Source organism: Pipra filicauda, unplaced genomic scaffold (genome assembly GCF_003945595.2).
Source record: "Pipra filicauda isolate LSUMZ 115617 unplaced genomic scaffold, ASM394559v2 scaffold121_size3267253_pilon, whole genome shotgun sequence".
NCBI lineage: Eukaryota > Metazoa > Chordata > Aves > Passeriformes > Pipridae > Pipra > Pipra filicauda.
In genome coordinates, this window is record NW_024103674.1 from 1243928 (window position 1) to 1260327 (window position 16400).

Sequence of the window (16400 nt, forward strand, 5' to 3'; positions counted from 1 at the left end):
ATATATTAGTGCACTGTTCACACCCCAAAATATCTGCATGCATTATGTGTATACCTTGTTCTAGGGATACTCTTGATGAAAACGACCTGGCATTGAAAAACCACGGGACTGCACTGCATATTATCAGGTTGCAGTGTGAGCAGCCTGATGCAGAGGTACAGGATCCTTTTAATTGGCAATTTACCCTATAAAGGCAAATGTAGAAGCCTCGAATCTTCATCTTATGCCTTCTAAGCTCGAGCTAGTCCTGCTCTCCCTGTGGACAGGAGGGGGCAGTGGAACAGAACCACACATCCTCGGATTGCTGCTTTTCATCTCCACCCACTCAAAGATGTACCAGCAGTTCTGAGTTTTTCCTCAACATACTACCTTGTCACCTCATCTCTGCTTTGTCTGTGTCTAATGTCAGCTGCCCTCCTCTGCCTATTGGGCAGCAGAAGGAATAATCTGTTTATGCCCTGTTCTTGCCTTCCCAGATGCAACATTAATGTTCATTAGCACACCCTGCTGAGTGGCCTTCTACTCACCAGGATCTCATCCTGCAAAGGGGAACCATAGCAACAGCAGCAGAGCAGAGAGCAGGAGAGGAGCAAAGAGAGGAGAGATTGTTACTAGGAAAACTGGAGCAGGAGAAGAGAGGCTCAAAAATAAAATAAATTGGAGGCTGGTACCAAATCTTTTACCCCAGGTGTTAACAAAAGCAACCCCCATCCCAAAATAAAGTCTGTTAACAGAAAGCCAAAACGCTTTACAGGTAGATCCAGAGTTTGCCCTTTGCTCTCTTTTACACTCAGCTCTTCTGTCAGGTGCACTGCAGAGGATGGAATTCCCTACAGCTGCTCCAAAATGGATGGCTGGCCAGCCCCATCTGCCTGCCAACAGTACTGAAACAGTCTGCATGTTCATGTGAAGGGAAAGGTGGTCAAATATTTTGTTATAAAGAGGGTGGATGTCAGGAGTGAATGTCTTTAAAAAAACACTAAGCAAAAGCATTTGCTTCCATTCTCTATGAAGCTGCTTGTAAGCTTTTGTTTCTACAAGATCTTTTAGCCTAGATAGCCTTGCCATGTCCCCAGCAAATCTGGGACAAAGTGTCATTAGCCTCTCTTTAACTGTATGCACACTCCTTACAGTTTCTGAAGGATTAAGGGAACTCCTCCCCTCCACTGCTGTCTTCTCCCATGGGTGAGTTCAACACCCTTCATCTCCCTGGACAGAGATTTACATATTTCCAGTGAAATTTTCTGGAAAAGAGTCCGTGAACTCTCTTGAAATCCCTTTTCAGAAAGTAGATACCACTGATGGGAAAGACAACTGAAAAGGACAACTCAGTACTGTAACAGTTGAGACCTAGTGTTCTGTACTCCTCAACTTGGCAGAAGGGTTAGCACAGTTAGTGAAGGAACAAACAGGAATCTCTCCATAACATTAATAGGAATTTCTACGAGAAAAGCAAGACCAGATGTGGATTACCAAGCCCTCTACAACTCTTTCCCTCCATTGCTGCTAGATGCTCAGTTCCTCCTGACTGCAGGGAGCCTAAAACACTATCCTCCAGTTATAAACAGAGTTTGATGAGTTAAAAAAGAAATATAGAGGCAACATAAAAAAAAAGATAAAATCCAACTTGGAGCACTGCTGCATCCAGCCCAGCACTTGTCCACCTGGTAGCTTCCAGGTAGCAAACACATCCTCCTGGCAGCAGTGAAGGAGATGGAACTTGGCCTACCTGATTGCCAGCTGCCTTCTTCTTGCTCATCTGGCTGCTCCTCTGCTGAGCACTGCAAACAACAGCAGAGACATTCAAAACTTCTCAGGCTCTTCTTGATCACCTGAATCCTGCTCCCCTTAGGAAGCTGCTACAGTGAGTTCCTGCCCCTCACCACTGGCTTCCAAGCCTTGATAAGCCAGTCTGTTGCCATCTGCTCTACTCATCTTCTCACTCCCACATGAACCACACCTGGGTCACCAACCCTCCACTGCTGCTGCTTTTTTCCCCCTTGACACAATCCTAATACTTCAACTCACCCTTCTGTGTATCCTTGTTCTCCTCCCCAGCCTTGCAATGTAGAGCCACTAAAATCAAGCAATACTGAGAGCTGCACCATTCTTGGGACCACAGCATCTCCACCAGGGCCTCTGCAACCCACTTACTAGAACAGCTACAGGACAGAGCCACAGGAAACTCATGCAGAGAAGAGGAAGCAATAGGAGGCGGGTGCTTACTTGGCAAAGCCAATGAAATCCTCATGGTTTGTGTTCATGTAAGCCAGCTCGATGTCTATTAGAAGCATGACCTGCCAAACAGAGGCACAGACAGAGCAAGAGTTAGTGACTGACCCTGCTCAAGGGGCAGACAGAGCCCTGCACACTGTTCATCTGATACCCTTAGAGGCTCAGGCCCCTCTAACCCAGACTGTCCCTTCCAAAGGTGTCCCCCACCCAACCTCCCCTCTTCCACACACTCCTGATCCCCACCTGATCCTTGGTCCTGCCTTCTCTCTCCCGGATGTGAGTGGTGACAATCCTCTCCATCTCCTCACGCAGATGAGGGTATTGGCTGAGCTGCAGGAGAGAGAAAACACGTGCACATGGGAAAGGGAGGCACAAAGGGGGCAGCAGCCCCCCACATGTACACATGCACACATACACCCCTAATACCAGATACTCTCGAGGGAAGTGCTAGAAAGCTGGACTTGCAGACAGATTTTTCCAAGTTCCTGGAAGTCTGTTGGGGGGTCAAAGTTCACTTCTGCTTGTTTTGGGCTTCAGAGAAAAGCTCTTTTCACTCTTGCAGCAACCTTTCCGCCTCACCACAAAACCCAGCACACTGTTCCTGGCACGAGGCTCTGGGCAAACCCCAGGTGTAAATGCCCTGCTTCTTGCTTGTTGGGTTTTTCCTGTTAAAGTGACTCATTTCTCTAGATGCTCAGCAACTCACTGCAGTAGGCTAAGTAGGTGAATGGCCTGTTGGTACAACCTGCTGAATTCTATGGGAAGTCTACCTGGGAAGTGAAGTGGATTTCAATCCCTATTTGCTGAGGCACTAAGTGAAAGCATCTGGCCCACTCCAACATGTGCAAGCACAGACAGGATCTGAGCAGCTCAAGGGTACGTGTCTGTCTCCAGCTGCTTCTACCTGTTCTCCACCTGTGCTGGAGCAAGATTACTGCATTCACATTGCACCTACACCACACTTGCTGCCACATTACTGAGGAGGGAATCCCTTCCTGCTCAGAGAGAGAAGCAGAAGGACTTTACTAGCTGTGGTTCAAAAGAATATCATCTACAGAGATAATAAATGAGCAACACCTCTAGAATCAGTACCTTTAAAGCCCTCTGGGTTTCACACAGCACCTCCCTTCTTGCCCAGATTCACAAGCCTCTAGTGATTTCCACAGCAGTAAGTGTTTGCCTCACAGGTCAGGCCCAGCACACTCAAATGAAATTAATCCTCCAGATCCAGGATCTGGCCCTTTCTTCCCTACTTCACCCATCCCCTATGAAATTATTTTCCCCATTTTTAATATTACCTTTAATTTGATTATGATGTCAAACACTATCAGTCTCTTATATCCCCCTCCAAGGAGGTACATAAAGAAAAAAAAAAAATTTCATTTGCCTATGACCTGTACTGCATTTGTTGTGTTCTTCCAATTTATGAGACCTTCTTCAACTGGTTTGCCCTTTTGTTTTGTATACATAAGTAATTACAACATGCTAGAAGGAACCGCCTCAAAATGTGCATCATCACTACTGGAATCCAGATCCCACACTAACCACCACCAATATTCCTAACATCTGACTAAAAATACTCTCAAACTCTTTCAGCTTCCTTGCAGTCAAGCAAGTTGCAATGGCCCAGAACTGAAATTTGGATAAGATTTGACACTGTCAATTTTTAAATGTGTGGTTTGTTTTGAATGCCACAGAGGCAGGAAAAAACAATTAGTGTTCCCACCACCACCACCTCATCTTAAAAGCACAAACTGGGTGTTCTCCATGATCTTTATGGTTCAGGCAGCTGGTTGCTTCAGAGACAGACAGGGAAATCTTCCTGTTTCCTTTGGGGGGTTGGCGAAGGATAGATGGGCAAGTTATGACAAACAGAAAAACAGGAAGTTGGAAAACCTTTAAGCAAGTCTCAGCTTCTTTGCTTCAAATTAAAAAAAAAGACAACACTACAGTCAAACAAAAAACACATCAAACCTCTCCGCCACCATCCCAGTCCCAACCAGTACAAATGCACACAAAGTGCAAAACAAGTTGTGGTTTGTTCAGAACCCAGGTCATCCAGCAACACTCATGTGCAAAAATAAATTGACAGCATCGGTGCCCATGCAGGAGCTTCCAACCCCAAGCATGCACAGGAGCAGCGAGGGCGGGCAAGGAAAGAGGATAAACAAGCCACAGGATGTGACACCACCAGGGAACATGCAATAGGGTACAGAGTGGCAAGGAGTTATCACCAGCGGGACAAACAGCACCCAGAAATGCCATGACTCTGAAAGACAGGAGAGCAGGCGACCCCTCGAGGGGTAAAGTCTGTCAGCCTGGGATCGTGTCCCAGCTCATGTGGGCTTTCGATCCTGGTTTTAGCTGCATTTGCCTGTTCAATCAAAATACAAGCTTACAGCCCTCTTTGAAAACCAAATTTGTCCCAATGTTCCTTAGTTCCCCTCCTTGCAGATTCTAGGAGTCCTTGCCAGCACACCAGAGATCAACCTTCAGCTGAAGGGCTGCTGACTTGCAAGACCTTCCTGCACTTGTGAGATGCTGCAGTGCAGTCTGCCACAGAAGGTTCCTGCTTTTGGAAAAACACTGGCTAAAACATTATCCTCCTAAATGTAAGGGCTTTCATGCTTACACCAGCTTTCTGTTGCTTTTGGAGCTACTCTCCACTTAAACAATGGGAAGAAGCTCAGGATCAGGCCAGTCAGAGAACAGCTGTTAATGGCTGTCTTCTTCAGCCCTCAACTTTGTCTAATAGTCAAGAAATAGTCAACTTTTCATACAGGAAAACTGTACTTCTGTGAACACAGATGGGTTCTGTGCTCTTTATTGACAGTCTCATATTATCCCACCTATACAGCTTTAACAACTGCACGTACAATGATTTCTTCACCATCTGGGGTGAAACGAAATAATTGTGAGAGAACAATAACACACAACAGTTCAGGACAGCAACAAACCAAGGCTACAGGACTGTTAAGCTAATTCAAGAGGTGTTAGCCCAAGCAGCCTTCCTTTCCAAGAAGCCTTGCAGGACTTCTGGTGAGTTTAAAGGTTTTTGTCATCTGAAAGGCAGCATCAGTCCACAACACAGCAGGCTGGGTATTACCTTACAATTAGCATCAGTCCTAAAGTAGCCTTTTCCAGATGCTCCCCCTAATAGCACATGCTCTTGTCCATGTCAAGCAGTTAGAGCTATAACATGCAAAATAAATATTGCAAATTAACTGATGTCCCTGGGCAGTTACCACCTTCTGCCATCAGAACCCATCTCAGTCCGGCTGTTCTCCTAAAGTGGCCTATGGCAGTCACTTTCTACTCTTCCAGAGGAAGGTACAGGCAAGATTAACCTTCTCACTACATGCAAACATTTGACTTTAAGCATCACTAAAAGCCTTCCTTTTATGTTCTAGTACTATTACTACATATTTTCATTCAGACAGTTACTTTACATCTCTAACATCTGCCTCCCTGGCCTCTGCAGCTTTTATTACAGCCATTAGTCTCCTACTATGTCACTGCTACTATCACCTTCCTTACAGGATTACCCAGGTTATATCACCCTGGAAAATCCTCACAGGATCCTCCATCACATCATGGATTAAAATCCACAGAGCAAGTGGGTATCCAGCCACTTTATGACATGGTCCAATAGAGAAAGTAGAATTCAACACCCTTGGGGTTTTTCATCATCCTTCTCTCTCCCCACCCAGAGCAGACATCACCAGCCAGATACAGAACACAGTGCAAGCAATCAGACCCATCAAAATAAAAAATCCACAGGAGAAACAGGCTGGAAAGGGATTACTCTGTCTCACCACATCAGCCCCCACAATCTGGCAACAGCAGGACTCCTCAACAAATAGACTGGTCAGAGCTCAGGACATGTCAAAGATGTCTCCTTGCAGAGGTGGGGATGAGCTCTGCATTTCTAAGTGAGCCAGACCTTATTAGCTCAGCTCTTGCCTTCACTCTGAACCCATATCAATTCTTAACTTCCTTCCCAATTTAGGGCTGTATGTTGGTGAGTCTGGCTGTAACCCTGGAAGAAGGAAATTGTCATTTTCAAGTCCTAAAACAACCCATGAAACAGTCCCTTCCAACTCAGTTTCCAGAACATACTTCTGCTGTGCCACAGACACGTTTCCAGCCCCTCACTGGTCGATTTAACACCAATTGCCACATCTGCCTTTTTTTTTAAGGAGGCATGTGGTGCCCTCTCCTGGAGGGAACCAGCCTGGGAAGCAAAGCCACTCCTGCCCCAGCCTCCAAAGTAGTATTTGACACCTTCCCTATCACTCTCCACCTGCTGCTGCCCTCAGGCTTCACCTCCTGTGGTTCACAGCACGAAAGGAAAAGCATCACACTATTTCCCACTGAGCACAGTCCATGGAGTGAGAGATCAGCAGGAGAATGATGCAGGGGGTGTAATGCCTGGAAAAGCTTTTCTCAAAGCCTTTTGGGATTCTGAATGCCTCTTGAAGAACACCTTGCACCTCAAACTTTTAATCAGCTGTTTGGTTGTAGATGCTACTGCTCAACATTGCTTTGCAGGCCACTCATCCTGTGAGTGAGCCAGAGATCCTCTTCTGGCTTTTTATTTTTTTCTAGGGTACTTGGATTTAAGGGGGTCCCAGAAATAACAAGTAAGAAGTTCCAAATGTGCAGGCAGTGGCACAGCAAACAGGTCTTGCAAAGGGTTTGATCCACACTGAGGTGAATGTCACTGAGCCAGACAGAGGTACAGGGTATGCTGGAATATTCCACTGGATCCCAGCTCACTTCTCAGCTCGAGAGCACATCAGTTGTCACCCACTTCTCTTGGCCTGCCTTTAAACTGCTCTTGTACCTGCAGGTTGCTGCTCTCCTTTAGATGCAACTTTATATCCATTCTTTCTCTCTAGTTTTGCTGGAGTTCCTGGTGGGTGTTTGTGTTGTGTGTGGAGAAACAGCGTGGAAGTGTGTGGGAAGCAAGGGGGGGGGGGCATTAACCTTTCTTTGATTTTTTTTGTTTGTTTGTTTCTTTACCTTTTCGCTACACTTTCTGATGGTGGATGTGAGCTCACTCACTACCATATCCACACACTTCAGACTTGGCTCCTTCAACTTCTGCACCTGCTTTTTCACTATGGCTTCAAAAGCGAGGTCAGGCGTGAAGAGACCCGTTCTGCATGGCAGGGGAAGGGTGGGAGGAAGCAACGAGGAAGAAGAAAGCAAAGCAGAGAAAGAGCAGGAAGGAGGAAGAAAGAAGGAAGGAGAAGGGAAAAGAGAGAAAACACAAGGCAAAATGAGAAGTGAGATTTTGGTTCATTCCATTAGTTTATTGAACCAGGTGAGCATTGCTATGGGGCCTGTGCACTGCCAAGTATCAGGAGAGTCTACAGGCAAATGGAAGTGGCAAAGGGGAAAGGGGTAGGAGCAGCTGGGCCAGTGAAATGGTGAGCTGTCAAGAGCCAGATGAATGGATGGAACTCCCCCAGGGATCAAGTGATCTCTTCTTGAAGAAAAGCTTCTTTGGATTTTAAGACAAAGCTGCTTGCCACGGTGAGCCACTGCCTCTCTTCCTAGAGGTTCACCATGTCTCATTTCCCTTTATCCCTGTATCTTATTTCCCTTTCTTTCCCATCACAGTTATCTACCCTTCGAGTTTTCCTTATTCCAAGTGCAGGAAGCCTGAACAGGAGTCAGACTAAGACCTGCAAGGGTCTGTTACCTGTATCTTGTTTTGGCAGAACTGAACTGATGCCTCTCAGTTTCAGGGATTTGGGAAACTGCCCCACTGAGGGAGCATCATTCATCTCACTCACCTTCCCTGCAACATCAGCTTCCTCAGTAAGAACAGATGTACCCAGTATTCAGGAAAATGCAAACTTGCTCCAGGACATCCATAGCTACACAACGTATCCTGCAGCCCCAGCAGAATGTATAAACTTGTAGCATCAGACCCAACACAGGCCTATGGAGGTTTATGAGGAACTATTGATTTCCACTGATATTAAGTGGCCTGTGTTCTCAATGGCTCCATTAAGGAAAAGCAGAAAAGTCCACAGAAACTGAAGTTAATAAAATATGGCCAAAATCAATCCAATTCAAGACTACAGCACTCCAAAAAAATTTTTCAGCACTTGACACTTCAGAGCTTCTACCAGGATGTTCTTTGTTACACAATCTGAGTTACCTGTTTTACCATGGACCATGACTGCTTTGCCAGTGCTTTCAAGGAACAACAGCCCCTTGGCATGGGAAGGGGATGCTGCCTTTCCAAAGGTACAGTTAATATAGTCACACCTGGGGTGCCTGCAGCTAACAACAAATCCTGGGACAGCTATAAATAACCACCACCTCATGTAAATCAAGTTTTACCCCTTCATCTCATCTTTCACATCTCTGTGGGTAACACCTGCAAGTCCCCAAGCAACAGCAGGATTAAAACACTCTTCAACATGTATTATGGGATGTACAAGCACTCTGCCTTTTAAGCAGCGAAGAGTTGGAATGTTACAGGATTTGGCTTCACCCAAAGGTCTCTCCAAGGTGCCAACAACACCCCCTTTGAGCAAAGCAAGGGCATGTCTGGAGTTCAGTTCACATCCTCTGGCTCAGCAGCAGTTTCCTACTAATCCAGTTGCCCTGCTAAGATCAAGATCCAGTTTCCCCCACTAGACTTCTGGGGGGACCCTGTACAGAAGAAATATATAAGTTAGTCTCTTCCAGTACCTGAGTATCACCTGAATGACAAAATTTTGTTTCTTCAGATGCAAAATTGTAACCATGGCTACTAGACAGCACACAGAGCAAGTCAACCATCAACACCTCAGCAGTGGAATCCAAACTAAAATGGAATCCTTTATTCCTGAATCTGTGACATTTCCCCTCCATCCCTGTGGTCTGTTCTCGCCCCTTAATATTTCCCACCCTGCTGTACCCACCACCTGATCACTTGAGAAACCTGCTGCTGTCAGAACAGATGGTTTATTCTAAAATTGTCAGTAAAAAGAGAAAAGAAAAAGAAACAATGAAAAACTAATCAGGAAATGGAGGAAAGGATGCAAAGTGAAAGAATGAATGGGAGGTTTTAAATAGCAACTGATGGATGGAGAACAAATCAAGAGAAGCTTCAGAGGGCATGAAAAAGGAGGGCCCTTCTGATCCAGTTAGCAGGTGACTCTGGATACTTGGCAGCCCGAGGGCCTGTGCTTACCTGTCGACAGGCTCTAATGGCAACTTTCTGGGTGCTCCCCACAGTCACACACCCCAAGAGAGGACAGCAGGACAGAAAAAGGAAACTCCTCCAGCACTCTAGAAACCTGAGCAATCTCTCACTGCATCCACTTTGCTCCCCCAGCCTGACCTGGGGGGCAAAGCAAGAGCCTGCATGCCTGAGCCCTTCTACAGAGGCTCCTGGCCCTAAGGACCAGGCATTTCTCTCACCACTTGGGCACTTGTCCCCACCCTTGCAGAGGGTGTCAGACTCTCCAGACACCTCCTGCAGTGCCCATTTACCTGCACCTGAAAAGCCAGTGGCGATTCCAGTCTCCAGTGCCCACACCACCATCCTAACTGAGGTGCCTTTTCACCAGCACCCAGCCCTGCCTAAAGGAGCAAGCCACGGCTGAGAAGAATGGCACTTGTCATCTTATCTTGCTGCCTTTCAACCTCGGGAACAAGAGCTGACACATCCAAAGGGCAGATTCAAAGCAGGTTCCCTCCCTCAACCCTACCAAATAAGAGTATGGATCCCAAAGGGCAAAGCTTGAAGCACTGACTCTCTCAAAGAGAGCAGGAGGAGCCCAGTTGTTGATGAACACTTCTAACTTGCTCCTTCTCAGCCATGTGCTGCTCTTTCAGAACAGGATATGGACCAAACCAGCCAGAAACCAAGCCAAACACCACAGGAACACTTCCTTGAGGTACAGCCCACAGCTCTAAGGGCTGTAGCCTCTAAATTTCAGCCCCATACACCCTCTGAACAGCACCCAAGGGCTAGTCTGGGATTAACCCTCTCACTTCCTCAAGAACAGAGAGGACAAAATTTAAATCCCAGTTTCCCACTTAGAAAATAAACCCAGATAATAAATTTAAAGTCAAACATAGCCATACTCTTAGTTTTTGAAGGAACTAGGAATCATGCTACAGACAAAGGGGTGGCCAGCACATCTCCAGCACCCTTCAGACATAAAAGATTCGGGGACCAGGGCCACGGGCCCAAGTCCCAGGGCATTTCCCTTCCTGTTTGGCTCGTTGGCTGGATCGCTCCAGGCTCATACTGCTCAGGTCTAGTCATGCTGAGGAGGTGGTTAAAACACCAAGTGTGGCTGCAGGCAAGTCCCTGCCCAGGTCACGATGCTGCGCCGCAGCCAGCGAGCGGGTGGAAGGTGCCAACTCCATGCTGCCTCTGGTTACCTTCTTGGTGCACTGTCTAACAGTATTGATTAACTCCGAAATGACCATGTCCACGCATTTCAGGCAAGGCTCTTTAATCTTCTTCACCTGCTTTTTCACAATGGTCTCAAAGGCCATGTCGGGTGTGAAGAGACCGGTTCTAAACACCCAGGGTGGGGACAAGACAAGGCAGGAGGGGGAGAAGGGGCAAGGAGAATGTCACAGCGTTACACACACGTCTTGGAGCAGGCACAGCCACCACTAAAACCCAGGACACGGGGCTGGGGAGTGTCACATCCCCTGGGACAAGCCCTGACTGCAGTCCATGGAAAGCGAGAGATGCTTGGCACTTCCCAGGAAGGCTGTGCTGAGGGAAGAATGGATCTTGGCTGGACAGCCATGGCCAGGTCACCATTTCACCTCAGCCACCAAGCTTATGGGTGGCAGGGACTGGCCCCCTCCACAGTGTATTTGATCTCAGGGTTGTGCAGCAGATGGGAGGCCTTCTCTGGGAGATTTTCTCAATGGTTGGGGACACTAACATGTTTGATTCCCTTTATGAAACTCAGCTGGTGATTGAGCAAGAGAAAGGAATGAAAATAAATCTAAACCTTTTGGTTTGCATCCCAGCATGCACAAAGGGCTCCTACAGGCATCAGACCCTCACCTTCCCAGGAGCTGCACAACTCAGGGACACTCAGGGCTGTGCTGAGTGGTTCAGAACTCACCACCACTAAGGAGAGCACAAACCTGTTTGCTAACCACGCCCTGGGGCCAGTGGCATCCTGGTGATGGGCAACCCCATGTTCCCTCAGATCTCTAGGGGAGGAGGTTCTCAGCACCAACACCCATTTTGAACAACTAACTACTGGCCAGCGTGAAAATCAATGTTTTAGTTTTAACTAAATAAAGGACCAGTATGGGCTTGCATCCCTCTTTCTATCCTTTAGTATGTCAAGGCCCAAGAAGGATGGAAAAAATGTCAGGTCACCCAGGTTTTTACCTTTTAGGCTTCTGTGACTCTCACATGGGAAGAGAAAGCAAATTGACTTGGATGATTGTCCCTACTCCCAGATTCAAGTCACTGGAATGGTCCAAGAAGGTTATCCCTCCCCCTTTGGCTGACCTACCGTACCTCTGAAGTCTTCAACTCCATTTGGAAGGTCTAGAGGTATTTACAAGGCTTTGTAGCCAAAGGTCTGCCTAGTGTGTGATACGTGCCTGATACCATGGATGTTCTTGATGGCGTAGCTGATCTCCCGCCGCAGCTCCTTCTCATCAAACTCCATCTGCACCGAGAGAGAATTTTATCGGAATTTTTTTTTTTGACACTTATTTGCACAACCCCAGGACACAGCAGGATGCTTTACAGAGGAGAAGTCCCATGCCAGCACTATCATGTGACAGATAAGACATCAGCCCAAGCGTTGCATACAGAGCCCAGCCATAAAGCTTCTGTTGCCAGTGCAGGACATCTTGGACACACGAACAGCTAAGGGCCTACATTTACAGATGCCAAGCCCCAGCTGCTCTCAAGGAGCTTCTTTGGCATAAAGCAACAGGACTGAAGTGCTAGATGGCTTCCTAAAACAAACTGTTTTGCCTCCCAAGATCTTGGCAGCTGTTTTTTCAGTGAACACCACAAATGGATAATACATTTTTGTGTGTGAATTGTAAGTCTAATACAAGGCAGGCTCTTGTATTTCATTAAAATGTTCTCATCTTATTCAAATATGAAAAAAAGGAAGCAAAATGCAGAAAATCCCGAAGTAGAAAGATCTGGCTTTCAAGTTTGTTACAAGTGACATTAAAATAAAAGATTTTCAGAACCCCTTCTTATCAGGTTGGTGTACTTTGTCATCCGAAAAAAACCATCATTCAATAAAAATCCTCTTCCACTGCTAAGACAGGAGAACAGTTGCTACACTGTTCCCACCTCTAGGCCATTGACAGGGCATTGAAAGAAGTAATCCCAGGTATACCAACACTTTTTTTTCCACTTCTTGGATATCTGTTAGAGGAACTTCAGATCTAGTCTGATGCTCAGGAACAAGGAAGTACAAGTTTCAGCACCATTCACACTACGTGAAATTCAGTCACAGAAGCTTTGACACAACATATCTGCAAGGGCATTCAGGCATTGATTTACTATCGGTGGTTTTAAAGTGATTTTGCACACTTAATTTAGCATTTAGGAACTAAGCCAAAGAAATACTGTCATTTAGCTCAGAGGAAGTTAAGTTCTGTCACAAGAACAGGGACAGAGGGAAAAGGTCGGTACCATGGGAAGGTCCCAGTAACGCAGACAAACAATTTAAAAAGGTGATACAAGGAAAAACCATGAAACAAAGTAGTTGAAGGGAAAGTCAGATGATGAAAGACAACAAGAGGAGTAAGGAGACAGACAGAAGAGGTAACAGGCAAGAAGACAAAGGGGATCTCAGCAGCACAGGGAGCAGTACCTTCACCAGCTCAAAGGGGAAGCGCTCATGGAAGATGCGGTTAATCCTCGCTCCTCCTGACAGCTCATAGGTATCAATTTGGTCTCCAGAGCCCTCAATGCGTTTCTCAAAGTCCACAGCAAACTGCTGGACCATCCTGAAAGGAAACCAACAGCATGAAGTAGAAGCCATGGCTGAGCAGTGCTCTCCAGGGAGGGACACGCAGCCGAGGCCACTCACTGAAGCAGAGCTTTGGTCTTGCGAGCAGGGTCATCAGGGCGAAAGTTCTTGTACTCCTCCACCTCCTTCTCAATGGAAAGGAGCTGGCTCTGGAGCTTGTTCCGCAGCCCTGGCAGGGTGTCACGGATGTGGTTGGTCAATTGCTGCAATGAGAAGAAGGTTTAAGACAATAAACCTCTAGGTAGTTACTGGGAAGAGTTTTCTACCACTACACCACAAAATAAAGAGGAATGCTCCTCTCTGTGTTCAGTTCTTCTGAGTGGTCCTAACAAAGTCTGTCCCAGGACAGATACCCTCAACTCATAACTGTTATCCCACCTCCCCAGCTCCTGCCTATTGCACACCTCAATTCTTGACCTTCAGTTTACCTTCTAGTCTGGTACAAGACTCCAAATCACACAAGTCTCCTGACTCAAACCAAAGAATAAACTTCAATAAAAGTATTAGCATTTGAAATTCAAACAAGGGTAAAGGCTATCGTGTCTTCAGATGAACCACTGACACCCAAGGTGGTGGCAAAGCCCTTTTTCAACAGGGTGACAAGGCAAGGTGGAAGGAGTCAAAACCACTGATGAGGTTGTAATAAGAGGGTTTCCACAGAGCACAGCTGTGGAAAACTCCAGTTTAAAGATGAATATTCCAATAAGGGGGAAAAAGGACAAAGTAATCCTTCACTTAAGAGAGTATTTGATGAGAACAGAGAGGGAAGTAACAGTAAGTTGCTACTGTACAAGACAGAAGCTAAGGCAGCCTCAAAAGATGGGAAAATGACTACCAGTAACACATTTAAATCAGTCCTTGCAGCTTACTGTTAGGTACAGAGACCAGTTGAAATTCAGAAGGTATCTTTTAACTTAACCAGACAGACCTTGCATTCTGATAGTGCAAATACCATGAACCAACTACTAATTTTGTACCAGTGCCAGTGGAAGGACCAAGCACTGCTCTGCCTTTGGTGTGCAGGCTCCATTATTGGCCCCAATGTGTTTTGCTATATCAGTATTAAACAAGTCAGGCACACTCCATGGGATTTAGCACCAGAACACCTCTTATGACACAGAGCAGGAAGAGTTCACCAATTTTCACAAGTCTCACTGCAGCAAAGCCATTTACACTATTATCAGTTTGCTGACCACGAGTTTTAGTTTCTCCTGTATTCTTCCACCTAGGAAGAGCCCTGATGGCCAGCACAGCCAGTGACACCATGGGCAGCAGCTCTTAACTGTGGACAGTACCTGGTTCAGTACTTTCTGCAGGAAGGGGGTTCCCATGCGGTCAGCCATGTGTCTGTAGGCTGGGTGGGAGAGAAAAAACTTCCTCTCTGCAGCCAGAGCTGCCTGAATGTCCTTCTTGCCATCTATGTCCTTCTGACTTCTGTTGACTACACCAATGTAACCTGCAAGAGTGGGGTCAGAGTCAGATGGTTGCAAGGATGAAGATGTAAATCAGACTCGGACTGAGAAGGAAGTTACCCAGCTGGCAGCACTGCAAAAGGGGGATTCTAGTGGTAACACATTATTAGGGACAGTTGGAGGAGTCTAAAATTAGAATTTCCTCTGAATGGCCCAGGTTCTGACACGTTGGTGTGCAGGGCAGAAATGAGTATGGAACAGAGAATTAGCTTATTTATTACTGTTCCCCAAACACAAAGCACACCCCAATCTCATTCATTTCAGACTCTTCTATGAGAGTCCTCAGGACAGGTTCTTTGCCATGGCTATACACAGCAGCTGCTACAGCCCAGAATCATTTCATCTATTTACTATGACAAGGAGGGGAGTCTTTTAGTCAGGAGATCCATTTTTACTGCTTGCCTTATTAAAAGAAGAAAACAGAAAGTAAAGGTCTACATGTGAAGGTCTAAATACCCAAAATATTCCTGTTAACAACCTGATTGATCCCTGTTCCCCAACTTTTCTCAGTTCCAGCTTGGAACAGAGGTGGCTTAACCACAAGTTGTACCAGATATTATAGGAAGTGGATGCACTGGAGGAAGAGGAGGAGGTCAGGACACCTCACACAAGCAAAAGAAGGGAAGGAGATCATGGACAAAGCATGAGGAAAAGTACCTCTACGGAGTGGAAGCAATTTGTTTTCTAATACATCTCTTGCATCAGTTCCTTCGTCCATAAGATCCAGCTTCGTGATGACCCCAATGGTGCGTTGGCCTGTGGAAAAAACACAAACACACTTGTTCAAGCAAACAACTCATGTAATATTTTCCTCTCTTCACAGAGCTTACAGACTGCCCAACTTGGCTACTCAAGGGCTCTTGAACATTACAGTTGCCATCACATTCAAGAGGCCACAAGAGCAAAACAGATAAAAATTGAGCTCAGTTCTCAGTTATATCCTGCTGAATGCTAAGACACAGCAGAGAGGGATTTTAGTGCACATTTTCCTACTTTTCTCCAGGCCAAAAATCAGACAACTAAAGCAACTCTTCAGAAGTGGGGCTCAGACAAAGGAAGAAAAGAGGAGTAACAAAAATTCTATTACAGCAACTGTTAACATTCACGAATACCTCTCAGAAGAATGTTTGTTGGTGAAGATACATCCCAAGGCAACAGAAAGGAGCCCAGAGCTACTGGGTTAATCACAACCAAAAGCCAACAGGAAAAATCAGGCCACTGTCCAGTAATGTCAGGCTAAATTAAGAGATATTTACCTTGAGGATCCACCTCCTTTGCGATCTTCAGGGCATCAGAATTGGCCAAATCAGAGTTGGCTGGGGACACTGCCAGGATGAGGCAATTCTCTTTGGTGACAAACTGCATGAGCATGTCTCGGATCTGGAACTCGATGTCAGGGGGCTGATCCCCCACGGGGACTTTTGTCATACCCGGCAGATCCACCAGAGTCAGGTTCAGGACTAGACAGGAAAGAGGAGACAGAATAATGGAGTGTTAACACAGGAATGTTCTGGTCTTTAAGTACCACCCAGAGCTTTAGTGTCTCTGATATATAATGGGGATAAGAGATGCACACACGAAAGCACACAGAGCTTTCCAGTTCCCTTTTGTTACTGCTTAATAAGAACTAGTTTCTACTTGTTACTAGTGTGATTGTCAGTGATCTCATCACCCTTCCCTTTAAATCACTTAT

The 16400-nt window shown here is 46.2% G+C and overlaps 1 protein-coding gene across 22 annotated transcripts in view; it reads right to left on the reverse strand.

Moving 5' to 3' along the window:
• DNM1 (dynamin 1) overlaps window positions 1–16400 on the reverse strand; it is a 66716-nt gene that overhangs the window by 25066 nt on the left and 25250 nt on the right. For 16 of the 22 annotated variants that reach the window (XR_005565937.1, XR_005565935.1, XR_005565936.1 and 13 more), the window contains exons 4-14: window positions 15964–16167; window positions 15365–15463; window positions 14531–14691; window positions 13296–13438; window positions 13077–13212; window positions 11836–11903; window positions 10636–10774; window positions 2479–2565; window positions 2227–2297; window positions 1730–1781; window positions 528–539 (exon numbers count right to left, since the gene is read on the reverse strand). Coding sequence is in view for 13 of the 22 variants with exons in the window: in XM_027729958.2 (XP_027585759.1) it covers window positions 528–539; window positions 1730–1781; window positions 2227–2297; window positions 2479–2565; window positions 10636–10774; window positions 11836–11903; window positions 13077–13212; window positions 13296–13438; window positions 14531–14691; window positions 15365–15463; window positions 15964–16167 (1172 nt within the window). In the remaining 9 variants the exon portion in view is untranslated. Of the gene's footprint in view, window positions 1–527; window positions 540–1729; window positions 1782–2226; window positions 2298–2478; window positions 2566–7260; window positions 7400–10635; window positions 10775–11835; window positions 11904–13076; window positions 13213–13295; window positions 13439–14530; window positions 14692–15364; window positions 15464–15963; window positions 16168–16400 lie in introns of all 22 variants that reach the window. The other 6 variants (XM_027729959.2, XM_027729956.2, XM_039387724.1 and 3 more) reach the window with 3 other exon arrangements.